Source organism: Monodon monoceros, unplaced genomic scaffold (genome assembly GCF_005190385.1).
Source record: "Monodon monoceros isolate NGI ecotype Baffin Bay Population unplaced genomic scaffold, NGI_Narwhal_1 Super_Scaffold_6, whole genome shotgun sequence".
NCBI lineage: Eukaryota > Metazoa > Chordata > Mammalia > Artiodactyla > Monodontidae > Monodon > Monodon monoceros.
This window is the reverse complement of record NW_021703783.1, coordinates 100,241,868-100,255,727: the sequence shown is the minus strand read 5'-3', so window position 1 is coordinate 100,255,727 and position 13,860 is coordinate 100,241,868. Positions and strand designations below refer to the sequence as shown.

General features: G+C 59.3%; 1 protein-coding gene across 1 annotated transcript in view; it reads right to left on the bottom strand.

Moving 5' to 3' along the window:
- Positions 1-4,581: 4,581 nt before the first annotated feature.
- Positions 4,582-13,860, bottom strand: part of MOV10L1 (Mov10 like RISC complex RNA helicase 1) — a 44,573-nt gene continuing 35,294 nt past the window's right edge. Inside the window, exons 15-26 of the mRNA XM_029205749.1 lie at positions 13,644-13,741; positions 13,133-13,241; positions 12,681-12,850; positions 12,034-12,180; positions 11,443-11,564; positions 11,180-11,279; positions 10,909-11,073; positions 9,399-9,572; positions 6,883-7,032; positions 6,024-6,131; positions 5,328-5,465; positions 4,582-5,242 (exon numbers count right to left, since the gene is read on the bottom strand). Of these exons, the coding sequence (XP_029061582.1) occupies positions 5,147-5,242; positions 5,328-5,465; positions 6,024-6,131; positions 6,883-7,032; positions 9,399-9,572; positions 10,909-11,073; positions 11,180-11,279; positions 11,443-11,564; positions 12,034-12,180; positions 12,681-12,850; positions 13,133-13,241; positions 13,644-13,741 (1,577 nt within the window). The 3' untranslated portion in view covers positions 4,582-5,146. The remainder of the gene's footprint in view (positions 5,243-5,327; positions 5,466-6,023; positions 6,132-6,882; positions 7,033-9,398; positions 9,573-10,908; positions 11,074-11,179; positions 11,280-11,442; positions 11,565-12,033; positions 12,181-12,680; positions 12,851-13,132; positions 13,242-13,643; positions 13,742-13,860) is intronic.

Below are 13,860 nucleotides of genomic sequence, written 5' to 3'. Positions count from 1 at the left end.
CCCCCCCCACCCCCACCCCCGCACGCAGATGCGGCGCCGGTGATGACTTGGCAAAAAATATTTAAATAAAATGAATGAACAATGACTGGTTCTTCCTCTTCCTCAGGGCAGGGAGGAGGGGGAGGCCGAGTGGGGGGGCTCCCCTCGCCCGAGGGTCGGCGGTGGCTGCACGCGGCGGAGATGCGGTGGGGCCGGCCGCGTCCTGGGCTCCCGTCTTCCAGCCCCGCGTCCGGGAGCCGCCCCGCGGAGAGGGGTTCCTCGTCCGCCTCCCGCACCCGCTCTCTGCTCTCTACCGAAGCCTGGCCGCCACCGTGGGCGCTGAGGGTCCCACCCACCCGGGCTGCTGCGGACGCAGACGGGGGACTGCCGCCCCCCACGCAGGGCAGCCGGCCGGCGGACGCTGCGGGGCGTCTCCTCACGGCCTGTGCACTGCAGCCGTCGCCCCGGTGCCCTCTCCGCCCTCCCCCCCACCCCGCGTCACCTCCACGCGGTCCCGCGGCCTCTCTAGCCCTGCACCTCCTCCCCATCACCCCATCCGTTTGCCTTGGTCAATGGCATTCTCCCGGTCGGCCTGTGCCCGCATCTTCCTGACCTTTACCCCCTCCGCTCCGACACCCCCGTGCCCACCTTCAGGCACCACCCCTCTCGCACCCTCCTGGGTTCGGTCTCTGGCGCAGAGCCCAGCTGCCACCTTCATGCAGACTGCCTGCAAGACTCGCTGTATCACCTCTTATTCTTTCATAAAAGGTCCCCATCCCACTGTAATAGGATATACACGTGCTCTTTGTAAAATATTTAGCATAGCTGGAGTTTCAACTTCACTCAGTAATTCATCCGGGGCTTCCCTGGTGGCGCAGGTGCTGAGAGTCCGCCTGCCGATGCAGGGGACACGGGTTCGTGCCCCGGTCCAGGATGATCTATTTAGGCTGCGCCGGGTCTTAGTTGCAGCATGCACGCGGAATCCAGTTCCCTCACCAGGAATGGAACCCGGGCTTCCTGCATTGGGAGCGCGGACTCTTAGCCACTGGACCGCCAGGGAAGTCCGGGGGTCGCTGTGCTTTTGAAGACTCACCAGTGTTTCTGAGCGACGCCCACCCGTTCTACCTGTGTACTGCTCACTGAGGGAGTCGGGCTGCTTCCATCCCCAACAACCCAGACACCTCCAGTCAGGGGCTGGCCTCTCCCCTGCAGCAGCACGTTTCCGTGATCCCACATGCTGTTGGAGGTCCCCCACATTCTCCTCTTCCCTTATTTAATGACTCAGGTATTCATGGCCTTTCCTTTTCCCAATACATTTTGGAGGATGGGGAAGGTGGAAGTCTGCGCCGCCTTAGGCTGTTCCACGCATGGACAGGGCGCATCCCTCCATTTACTTACATCTTCTGTGCCTCCTGTAACAGAATCATTATTTCTCCGTAACGTCTTGTTGGTTCTTCAGGTTGCTTCCAGGACACCCTGTAGTAGTTCCGCTGTAAACAGCCACCGCTTTCCGAGGTGTATTTCAGTTGGTCAGTCTGGTTAGGAGAAAAACCGCTGGTCTCCACGTGCTCTCAGAATTGGCAAGTGGCTATGGCAGGTGGCAGAGTTGCCACTGGAGCACAGCGGGTGCGCGGTGGATGCCGGCAGGACGAGCGCACGGGACCCACAGGACAGAGGGCGCAGCTGGAGCTGGCGGCCCTGCACCCCTACCCCATTACGGCAGCCCCTCTGACGCTGTCCTCATCTCAGAGAGGGGCCTGGGTGGGGAGGTGACACCTGGACAGGGGTTCTGATCCTGCAGAGGCTCCGAGCTCCACCCTCCCTGCCGCTTGGGCAGGGGTGGACAGCAGGGGCTGCTCCGGTCCTCACCCTCGGCCAGCCCAGACTGGGAGGCTACTCTCCCCAAATCCTGTCTCTGGGGCAGGATGGCATTAGGGGAGCAGCCTGCCCTTTCTCGTGCTGATCCATTGACATGTGGCTTTTGACACATGGAAGGGCTTTGGAAGGTTGAGGGACATTACTACAGTAAAACCTTCATTCTCATCTCTGTTTAGGTGACGATTTATCAGCTCGCATATCAATGAAGACGAAAAATAGGAAGAAAGCCTAACGCTTGAACCATGTCTTATCACTTGGGCGAACCCCAAGTAATGTTCGCCCTTGAAGACGGGCGGCTCAACTGACGCATTTCCAATTCTACTTCCACGTTCAGTTACGAAAATTTGCAACGTCTGTGCATCGTGTTGACTGAGTATGTACCTAACGATTCTGAGAACACAGAGGAAGTTCTTGTTCCCAGGTCTGGCCTCATGGTCTCACAGATTAGGACAAACGACCCCCTCGATGTACTGCAGGTATTTTGTCTGGGAGCAGCCGAGGGTGCTGGATAGGACAGGCCATGGCACAACACGGCGGAGGGTCATCTCACCCCACACTTGGACAGCAGGTGGGCTGGGAGCGCTGCCCCACCGGCCCCCTCACTCTGGAGACTGGAGCCACTGCCCTGGGGTGCCCAGACACCTGGTGGAGGAAGTGGAGCTGGTGAGCTGGTCCACTCGAGTCCTGTGGCACTTCTGTTAGCCCTTCGTTGGCCAGAGCTCTCAGCTGGCTGGCCCCGCGAGGCTGGGTGGGGAGGCGGGTCACAGCCCACCGTGTTCCCCGGGAGAACAGACCCTCTGTGACGCCATAACTTTCAACCCAGCACATTCTGCACTGGGGTGCAGTTCTGCGGGAAGGAGTAATAACATGACACAGCTGTGAAAGGACAGCTTGCTGGGGTCCTTTTTCAGTGGACGAGGGCGAGCGTCAAATTGCAATGGCATTTTGAATCTGCCGGACATGCTGAAAAGGCTGCTGGAACTGTTCTACTTTAAAATGGCAACAGTTACAACATGCTGGGCATGAGAAACTTTAAAAAATGAAGAAAAACCTTGGATAACTTACAAACGAGGGGCGGGACACACCATTTCCAAGTTTCACTTAGGGGATCTCTGTGCAGCCACACCTGCCCACGGTGCTCTTTTTTTTTTTTGGCTGTGTGGGGTCTTCGTTGCTGCACGCAGGCTTTCTCTAGTTGCGACGAGCGGGGGCTACTCTTTGTTGCAGTGCGTGGGCTTCTCATTGTGGTGGCTTCTCTTGTTGTGGAGCACGGGCTCTAGGCACGCAGGCTTCAGGAGTCGTGGCACACGGGCTCAGGAGTTGTGGCTCACGGGCTCCAGAGCACAGGCTCAGTAATTGTGGTGCACGTGCTTGTTGCTCCACGGCATGTAGGATCTTCCCGGACCAGGGCTCAAACCCATGTCCCCTGCATTGGCAGGCAGATTCTTAACCACTGCGCCACCAGGCAAGTCCCCTGTGGCGCCTCTTACCTCTGCTTCATGAGGTGTCCATGCTGGTCTAGGTGGCTCGGCCTCCCACAGACTGACCCTTGGAGGGCAGGCACCATGCGCTTCTGCCCACAGGCAGCAGACGTCCCTGCTTGGGCACCGGCCCCCATCCCCATCCAAAGGTCACATGGGGGCTCCTGCCTGTTCCGGCCCAGCCAGGCTGCGCAGTGCCCTCCTGCCCTTGGCACACAGGTGTGCCCCGAGTACTGCCACCCCAGAGACACCTCTGGGTCCCTGCTGAGGTGTCCCCGGCCCGCCCAGCCCCTTACTGCATGCAGCCCCTGCCGCTCCTGCCCTGGCACGTGGGGGTGACCAAATTCCGCTACTCGCCACAGAGGATGGAGGGTGGGACCCAGCCACGTGTGCTCAGCCAACACTGGTTCTCCCCCCACCCCCGGAATTTCTCGGTCTCCACTGTCACCGGTTGGTGTCAGAGGCCCGGCCCCCAAGACCCTGCTCTGGAGAGGGTGGCACGGCAAAGCAGGGTGTGCTGGACTGGGACTCGGCCACGGAGAAGACCAAGGGGGGCAGAGCCAGGTGGCAAGTGGGCAGGAGGTGCAGACCGAGGGGGTTCAGTGGGACTGACTTCCACTTAGACTCTGCCAGGTGGGGCTCGAGGCTGCTCAGAGTGACCTGGCAACCGTCCTGGCAGCCCATGCATGCGGTCAAGGCCAGAACCTTCTCATGTCCTGACGAGCTACTGGCTCTGTTTCTGAACCCAGACATTCCCCCACCAACTGACCCACAGCAGCCATTTGTGGTGTGTTCGCAGTTAGGAGAGCCCAACTCCAGGCCCGGGGGCCCCTGTGGGCTCCGGGCTGAGCCACTGGGGCCTCAACTTCCCCACCTGTGAGCCAGGAGATGGCATTTCCAGTGCTCACAGCTGCCGACAAAGGGACAAGGCCCTGAGGAGCAGGGGCGGGGGCAGCCCGTCACGGGGGGTGCTAGGGTCCTGGGATGGCCTTGGGAACCCTGGTGCGGACACTGTCTGCCCTGTCCCTCCCGCCACGCCCTCCACCTCTGCAGCACCCACGGGAAGGTCTCTGTGGCCCTGCCTGTGGCCTCCAAAGGCTCGGATACAGGCCCCGCCCAGCTGCACCAGGATGCAGGGCGGGGAGGATGCTGACCCCCACCCCTGCCCTGCCGGCCCAGCCCTGGGCAAAGAGCCCCGGAGCCCCCAGGCTTCACACAGCTGGCGTGTGAAATGAACGTGGCTCAAGGGCCTGGAGGCCATGTGAAAGCCTGACCGCCAACCCCAATATTGGATGCGGAGGCCACGCAAGTGTCCCACTCAAGCATTTATTTCGGTGACAGCTGCAGAGACTGCCCAGGGGTGGGCACAGGCTGCGTGCAGAGCTGACAGCAGCGAGAGCAGACGTCAGACCAGGGGCCCCAGGCCCGTGGCCACGGCTGGCAACTAGGCAGGCCGCAGCCCAGATGGCGTCCCTCGGGGTGTGGAACGTGGCCTCCGGCCACTGCTTCTCAGCAGGGGCTCTGCTGGGCAGAGAGGGGCGGCCGCACACCCGGCCATGGCAGCAGACTTGGAAATGCGAGGTCCAGTGAGTGGGGTCCCCATGACAGCTCAGGCTCACGCTCAGGGACCACCGCGGGGGGGGGGGCTGGTGGCCCCCTCTTCCCAGGGTGGTCTTACGAGGGGCACTGAAGTTTGCTCATTAAGCTGTGAAAGGAAGGAAGCGCTGACCCCAAATGTCATCCCAGGACCGGGTGGAGGGTGGCTGCAGCCCAGAGGCAGGGCCCGCAGGGGCAGGAGACGGCAGTGCTCACTCCTGCAGGGGCTGCAGCTCGGGCGGCAGGTTGCATCCCGTGTAAACCCCATTCGTGATGCTGTACTCCAGCAAAGCCCCGAAACACGGATCCTGATGACACACAAAGGGGCGGGGCTCGTACCTGACAGCCATCCCGCTGCCCCCCCCTCTCCCTGAGCCCTGGGCCCCAGCTCACCCTGACAAGAACATGAGGATTTCCCACCACAATCAGCAAGGCTTTGGGTCTGGTGATTGCAACATTAAATCTTTTTGAGTCAGCCAAGAATCCCAAAAAATATCTATCATCTTCAAATATGTCTTCATTTGATCGCACCTAAGAAACCCAGAGATGGATAAAAATAGTGTTCAAAATTTTTCGGTGTGGAAAGAAACTCAATATATAAAAAGCATTTAAAAACGTTCAACGTCAGTATGACTCCATCTGTGGTCACAGAAGAGAAAGGCAGTGGGTGAGGAGCAGGCCTCCCGGCGTTCTGCCTACAGCCAAGGGGGCACTCCACACGCCAAGGGGTGACCTCCGGTGCGGGGCTTGAGGCAACGCTGCTTTTCCTCCTACCTGAACTCCCCAACCTGCCAGCAGTTAACACGCACTGTCCATAAAGGGAATTTTAAAGAGAAGAACAGACTTCCGAGAGCCGAGCCAACCTTCCCGGCCCGCAGGCTCCTTGCCAATCCCGCCCCTTCAACATCCCAGCCCTCCTTCTCCAACATTTAACTACTTCTTCCTGGGTTTCTGTACTTCGTTTTTTTTTTTTTAAGAAGAACGCCCTACAGTTAACTGCTCAAGGTGATGGTCCAAGGCCCCTCCTGCCCCCGGGAGGCCCCGCACAGCAGCCAGCCTGGCGCAGGCCCCTGGGACGGGGGTACCTACAGTTGACATGATGATAACCAGATACTCTTGCCCTTGAAACTCCTCCACGGATCCAACCTTTATATCCATCAGATCAACATTTTGCAAAAGAATTCTGATTTTCTCCACCTTTGAAGGAGATGAGATCAAAGATAAAATTTCACAAATCTGACCATTTCTTTACATATTACAGCGTAAGCTGAACGTTAACCACTGAGCCCCATGGCCTTTCAACCCCTGATCTCGGCTCATCAACTCTAAGCCGCTCATGGCACAAACACCGATCTCAGGTGGGGTGTACGGGGCCGGGCAGCACCTCCCAGGAGCAGGGCTTTGCGTCAAGAGGCGAGGACTCCCTGTGCTGAGAGTGGGGGTGGGTCCAGAGCGCCTCCTGGGGTTGGCGGGGAGAGAGCGCCGTCCAGAGGATCCCACCCCCGGGGCCTGAGTGGTTATGACAGGAACCAGGCTGTGTGGCCGAAACAGGAAAGCCAGGAGGAAGAGGACGGGGGGACGGTCCTGAAGGGGGGCAGCTGATGAGCTGAGCAAGACTGGGGGTGTGTGAAGGTCTCCAGAGGTGCTAGTAAAGGAGAAGCAACTTGAAATTGTGAGGACGACAAAAGCTCAGCTCCCGCCAGCACAAGGGGCTGGAGGGTGCAGGCCAGAGGCGGCTCCCTCAGCACCCAGGGGACGGGCCTTCTCACACGCAGTGACCGCATGCGCACCGAGGTGAGATCACCACGTGTCCCCAGCCCCCGCCCCCCACCCCGTTTGGGGCACAGGCACAGCGGCTGTACAGATGCAGAGAGAGCCGTGTCCACCTTCATTCCTCAGACCCCACAGACAGGAAGGCGCAGAGGAGCTGGCTGGGGCAGACCCACACCTGCTTCCGGTAAGGCGTGATCACGCCGATGTCGCCAGCGGACACCTGGCTGGAGATGCTTCTGGCCAGCAGGCAGCAGTAGCGCATGACCTGGACGGCCTCGGCAGGGTTGAACCACGATGGGCTTCGCCCCTCTCGAGCTTCCTCGCCCTGAGTTAGCAGGAAGACAAGAGAATGGCACGTCCATCACAAAAACGTCATTTTCTCGACAGGAGCTTGTGAAGGGTCAGGGTGGTGACTCAGCAGAGACAGCTGCTCTCGTGCAGACTTGTGGTCCAGCAGGACAGACGGATGCTCAGCAGTAAGAGCTCGTTCTGGATGCACAGATGCCAGGGGAGGAGGGTTGGCTGGGCGTGTCTCTGAACTGGGACCCCACCCCCTGCCAAAATGCCCGTGCGTCCTGGCAAGAGCAGACCTCGTGGCCTGGGGGAGGCGGCCGGCCGGCTGATACCTATGTGGGCACAAGTTTTTAAAAGCAGAATTTACAGGCCCTCGTTCTTGATCAGAACCTAGTACACCCAGAAGTAAAATATAGGTCACCCAAACATCCTTAACCACGTGGAAACACACTTCTTTAGAACTCCTGGGTCAAAAGGGAAAATAAAGTCTCAAGCGCCCCGACAGACACGAAGACGCGCGTGGAAGGGCAGAGCTGGGGGGCGTGGCCACCCGAGCCCCTGCGAGGAGCACAGGGGCCACGAGCCCGCCTCGTGGGAACTACAACAAGCGAAGGAAAGGTGAGCAAGTCAGCGAGGGGAGGAGCAGAGATAAAGCTGAGACGAATGAAGCAGAAAACAGGTGAGAATGAAGTCCAAAGCTGGTTTTCCAATTAGATCAAAGGCTGCTGCCTCTCCTGTAACAGGCCAGACGGTCAGAATCTGAGGCTTGGGTGCAGCCACGCTGCCCACTCAGCCCTGCCGTCTGGGCGCAGGTTCCCGGCTCCCGGCCGCACTTCCTTTAGGACAAGACCCCAGTTGCCTTGGGCCCGGCCCACCTTGGGCACTCCGGGGGCTCAGTTGCCCCCTCGACTGGGCCCCTCTGTGAGATGCCCTGGGCTGGGGACAGAGCAGTGAGGCAGATGGGGGTCTTTCTGGAGCTCTGGGGGAGGGGCTGACGAGGGGAGCATACAGGTGACACCTGGAGGTCTCATTCCAGGGATGGAGTGCCCTGTGGGGGTGCGAGGGCCCTGGCAGTGCTGCAGCCTCGAAACAACGGACGACAATGCCCTTTTGCTCCAACGGTGGGAGTGGACCCCGCTGTTCCCTGCAACCCAGCCCCAGAGGCCTCACCCTCATTTTCTTCTGGGGGCCCAGAATGGAGCCAGTACACAGTCATGCCCCAAGAAATACCCACTAAATAAGGTAACCTTTCTGGACTCTGTTCTTTTCACAGCGAGCACCTCCGTCTCCACAGCTCCATGGTAGGTTATCCAGTGGACCTGGAGTCTCCATTTCCTTCTACACAATGTTTTTGCACATTTACCACTCCCTTCTACACCCCGTTTTTGTCGCGAATGAGCCTACTGTGACCCTTACGTAGTTTGCAGGAAACACATGGGTTGCTGTGGGCAGAGCTGACCTCTCCTCAAGGCCAGTCCCTCCACTGGGAGCGTGGGTGCTCTCGGGTGGACCTCCCCTTCTTGGCTGACTGCTCTGCTGCCCCCACCGCGTCTGCTTTGCTGCCCCTGAAACCTGGGGAAGCCTTCGAGCAGAGGCTGGGGGAGCGGCATTCCTGGAGGGGCCTCGTGCCAAGCGACCACGCTGGTCTCCCCACAGGGCCCCCTCTTCCTCCAACTCGCCCCCATCCAGAGGATGGGCACCCCAAGCCACACCTGGACACACGAGCCCACCGCTGACACAGCGGGTCAAGCTAAACGTCGAGGGGCCGAGTGCTGTCCCCGGGAAGGCAGGCTGCTGAGAGGACGGGCAGACACCACTCCAGCCCCAATTCTGCAGGAGAGTTTGGCGAGGGAGGGGCTCACGCCAAACCTGACTTCGGCTTCTAACCACCAAACTCCCAGTACAAACTCCCTGGTTTTAGTGAGCGCTACCGGGCGTCTAACACCTCCCTCTGGGGACCCCCCACCCAGTGAGGCCCTGGGGGAGGGCAGGCTCTGTCCCCAGGATTGGTCCTCCCCCTCGACACCATCGAATCACAGGGGGAAGGGGTGTGGCGGTGGCAGGAGCTTCCCCAGGTCTGCTCACCTCCCAGACCCCGATCGACCCTGTCAACTCCCTCAGGATGCCCCCCTTCGATGCCCACCTCGGGCCATCTCCCTCCGGGGCCTTCTGTGCAGCCACCCGAGTGCCGAGGGGCTGGTCCTGTGGGGGCAGAGCCCCTTCCTCACTGGCTTTTCTGCCCCGGGACCAGCAGGGAGCAAGCCCACCACAAGCTCTCAGGAAATGCTGGGTTAATGATGCTGGGTTAACGACCAGATTCAACATGGTAACCAGGAGACGTGTAACCGTAGGTAGCACTGAGGGGTCGCCCTCCTGCCGAGCCCGGCCCACACTCACCCTCACTCCGTGGAAGATGAGGGGGAAGCCCTTCCTGGGTAACTTCTCCCAGCCCAGCAAGGAGGTCACCACCCTGGGGTCTGCGCAGACTTCCAGCTCTTGGTGGTAGAACAGTCTGGATGGTAGGGCCAGCAGAGCTGAGTGGGACCTGTAGTTCTTCACGAGCTTCGTCACCTGCAGGTAGGAAGCAGGGGCAGGTCCAGGGCCAAAGCTAGCACGCGCACCCGACGTGCCTCCAGGGGAAAGGTGCGTGGTCACCTCGAATCACACCCGGGCGGCCCTGCCTGTGACGCCCGCCCCCGTCACCTCCACTGGACTTGGAAGCGCTCTTGGCACCTCTACCTCGGACGACTGGGCTCTGACAGAAAAGAACAGGAGAGAAAGTGTCCCTGTGTGGGGCTGCAGGCTGTCTGCAAGCTGCACCCTGATTCCCTGTGTCGCGACCCCGGCCGTTAGAGCAGCCCGGGGAGCCTGGTCCTGGCTTGGCTGCGGTGGGAGCCGGGCCCTGGGCCCCGAGGTAGGATGGCTACCCACAGCCAGCCCCCCGAGGCGCCGGGGGACGAAGCACCAAGACGGGGAGCAAGGACAGCTTTGTTTCCTGCCTCCAACTGGCCAGGAAGTTCACCCTAGTCTTTCCTTTTTCCTGGGGTGAGAAGGCCAGAGGCCCAGGACTCTCCTGTTGACAAACTTCAACTCAGTCACCAAGACAGGTCCAGCCTCTGAGACACTAATCTAAAGCCCAAACCTGACTCAGCAGCATGGCTTCTCCCTGGGCCGCGCCGGGCCCCGCGGTGCTGGCCTGGACACCTGCCCGCCGCCCCATCCGCCCTGTGCCCACGTGCCCTCTCTGTTCTCCAGGGGGAAAGGGCCCGGGGCTGACAATCTGGAACGTGGAATAGGCCCCAGGCAGTTGCCCTGACCATCTGCCCACGATCACCGTACCTGGCTTGCTGTTCAAAGTCCAGAGGGGAACCTCTCCTTGTCTCTATACTGGGGGAGCCCAGAGGATAATGTTATTGGCTCACCTCAACAGGGGACCCCATGGACACAAAGCTCCCGAGCTCCAGGGTGCTGGGGGCTCCTGAAATGCAGACCCTGAGGCCCATCCCTCTGTGTCATCAGAGGTCGGCTGAGAAACCAGGGACTGGCACTTCCACCAGTACCTCAGAAGACCGCAGACACGCTGCCTTCTCTTCCAGGTAAACTTCCAGAGCTCCCTCCCATTTCCCACAGTGACACAGACTGAAGCTCTCTTACTGAGGGGCTGGCGCTGCCTGCAAGGGCCGGCCCCCCAGGGAGCCCCTCAGCAAGCCCTGGAAGCAGTTCCTGAGTTCCTGGGACCGTGGAGTTGGTGAAAGTGCCTCAGGTGCACTTTGGGGGTGGTGGCAGAAGGAGGGTGGGCTGCTTGGGCCCTGCCCCTGGGTGTGGCTCAGGGGACACAGGGTGGTGAGCTCCCCCGTGGGCCCCTCTGCTCGAGTCCCACCAAGAAGCACGTGGGGTCCAAGCTCACCAACAAGGGGTTGTAGGCACCACAGGCTCCAAAAGCATCTTCGTCTCGCAGATACGCTGGTCGGGACATCAGTCTCTCCAGCATAGAGACGTGCAGCCCATAGGCCGTGGCAAGTCTGGACTTGATGACCGGTCCGAGCTGCATGGGGTCTCCGGCCAGGATGATCTGTGACACGAACGGGATGGCTCTCGGCATCTGTCTCATGAGCGAGTCCCCTGGTGGGTGGCGCGCAGGGGCCAAGGTTGGGGCGACTACAGCGCATGAGCCTCACCTGGCCGCTGACGTCTGAGACCAGCCCCAGGGGGATGAGGCACTCGGGCTCACTCGCCTGGCCCGCTTCGTCCACAAACACGTGCGTGAAGTGTCCGACTCTAGAGAAGGCACATTCCCGGGGTCACTCTTGTCCATGTGTCCTGCCCAGCAAGGCCTCGCCTCGCTGCCTGGGGCGCCTGCCCCCACCCCCGGGTACCTCCCGACTCTCCGCGAACACACCACCTCCTCCCCGCCTCCGCCCAGGAAGCCCCGAGAGCCCACCTCAAGCCTATCTGGTAGAAGAGCCCCGCACTGCTGCACGTGGTGATGACCACCCTGAAGCGAGAGGCCCTCCAGATGTCTTCCCCATCTCTGCAGTACGGCCTGATGGTCTCTGTGATGCTCTGTGGGGGGCAGGCCATCTGCCAGGTTACTGAGCATTTCTTTAAACTGGACATAATCACAGAGCTGAATGGAATTCTAAATGATAACCTCATCCTGCTGCCACTTCTTAGTTGTGACTCAGTACTGATTTAAGATTGGTTTTGATATCAAAACGTCTTATGTTTTCCTATCAATTTAGTCCATGTTTTACAGACTCTAGAACCATGAATATAACAGTGAATCCTGCAGATCCTTCCCCAAAACAACCACATACATTTTCTAGATTCAATCTCTTTTGTTAACCAAACTGGGAGCTTTTATAGTCAACCAACAGAACCAAAAAGCAACTGTACCTTTGGGGAAAAATAAGAGAGTAGCATCAGCATTTAACATAGCTGGGAACGCCCAGGACGTCACTAAACCTTCAGGAAGGAAACAGTCCTTGTGCTCTGCTGTGGTGTTGGGACAAGGTCGGGGGAGGACGCTCACCTCCTTGAACCTGCAGGTGGCGTTCACACGGACCATGGCGCCCAGCCGCAGTGCCTGGCTCTCGTGCAGCCGCAGGCACACAAGGTCGGCCGCGCTGTTGGAGGGTGCGCACACCAGGATCCGACTGTCCGGCAGAGCGTGGAAGACCTTCCCCAGGACACACGGGAGGCAAAAGGGGACGGGTCAGCGGCCAGTGCCAAGCCCACCCGTAAGGGCTCCTGATGTGGACTTGCTGCATGGGCCCACGTCACCCCTCACGCGTCTGAGCCTGGCCCTGCCACTGTGTGCAGGTGGTGGAGTCCCCGTCTCCCAGACCCTAAACTTCCCGGGCCTGGGTACCCACGGGCGACCCGAGTCCCCAGCGACGCAGGACACTGAACACAAACAATGTCCACAACTCAATTTAAATCTCGATGGAGGCGCCATACACTTGTGCAGTTTCTATTCTGAAGTGGAGCGATTCCTGTCTAAACCTAGGAAATGAGCTCTTAAAGTCCTATAGCCACATAACAAACTTTGCTAAATATGAAACAACTGGGATTTTTCAAACTCTTTCCAACGTTCTGATCTATGGTTTAAACCGATGCTTCCCGATGACAGGAGCACACAGCTCTGTTTACCGTGACCCCGTCCCCACCCACCATTACCTGTAAAACAGCCTCTATGATGGTCACCGTCTTCCCAGTCCCAGGAGGCCCGAAGAGCACATAGGGGATCGGGCGGCAGTCTCCACTCAGAATCCTCCTCACCGCCAACTTCTGGTTTTCGTTCAGCAGGGGGTTGAAAAACTCCTCTCTCGCTTTCGGGGCTCCGCTGACTGCGTCCAAAGGGAGAGACAGGGTCGGCAGAGGTCACAGCTGGTCCCCTCACGACCCGTCCCAGCGTCACTCGCTTCGGGATAGTCGGCTGAGAGCAAAAGCATAGGCCACTCCGCCCGCTCCCCGCGTCACCTGTGCAGTGTCACCAAGGTGTTAAGAGTGGTTGTTAACAGGTGGACAAGAGCAGCCCACCATCAGGAGGGTCAGAACACGTGTCCCCTCGGCTGCCCGAGATCCCCCCGACCAAGTTCTGCAGGAGCTGGCTTGGTCCCCAGACTCACCCAGCCTGCCTGTCTCTGTGGCGAAGGCCCACGGCCCTGGTGTGTCCTGGGCACCCGCTCGCTGCTCCTCTGGGGTGTGCTTAGTTTGGTCCTTCAAGGCTTTCCTATTCTAGAAAAATCATGCAGAAAAATGGCTTAAAAAGAAAGCTTTGGGACTTCCCTGGTGGCACAGTGGTTAAGAATCTGCCTGCCAATGCAGGGGACACAGGTTCAATCCCTGGTCCGGGAAGATTCCACATGCTGCGGAGCAGCTAAGCCCGTGCACCACAACTACTGAGCCTGCACTCTGGAGCCCGCGTGCCACAACTACTGAGCCCGCGTGCCACAACTACTGAAGCCCGTGCACCTAGAGCCCGTGCTCCACAACAAGAGAAGCCACTGCAATGAGAAGCCCGCGCACTGCAAGGAAGAGCAGCCCCCGCTCGCTGCAACTAGAGGAAGCCCGTGTGCAGCAACGAAGACCCAGCACAGCCAAAAAAATAAAAAATAAATAAAATAAATAAAGCAATACCTTGGAGGTGGGCTGTCCGTGGTTTTTGATGTCTTGTGCGTGTTTCCAATCCCATGTCACTTGGGGAGACTGTAAAATGATTTCTTCTGGAAACAACACTTTTAGAACAAGAAAAAGCGAGAAGGTAGACATTACTGAAAAGCTTAAGAAAGATGAATAGAGGCAGCTCGTCCTGAAGAAATTCATGTCTGTGTATTCCTCTCCTCTCTGGCCCTGT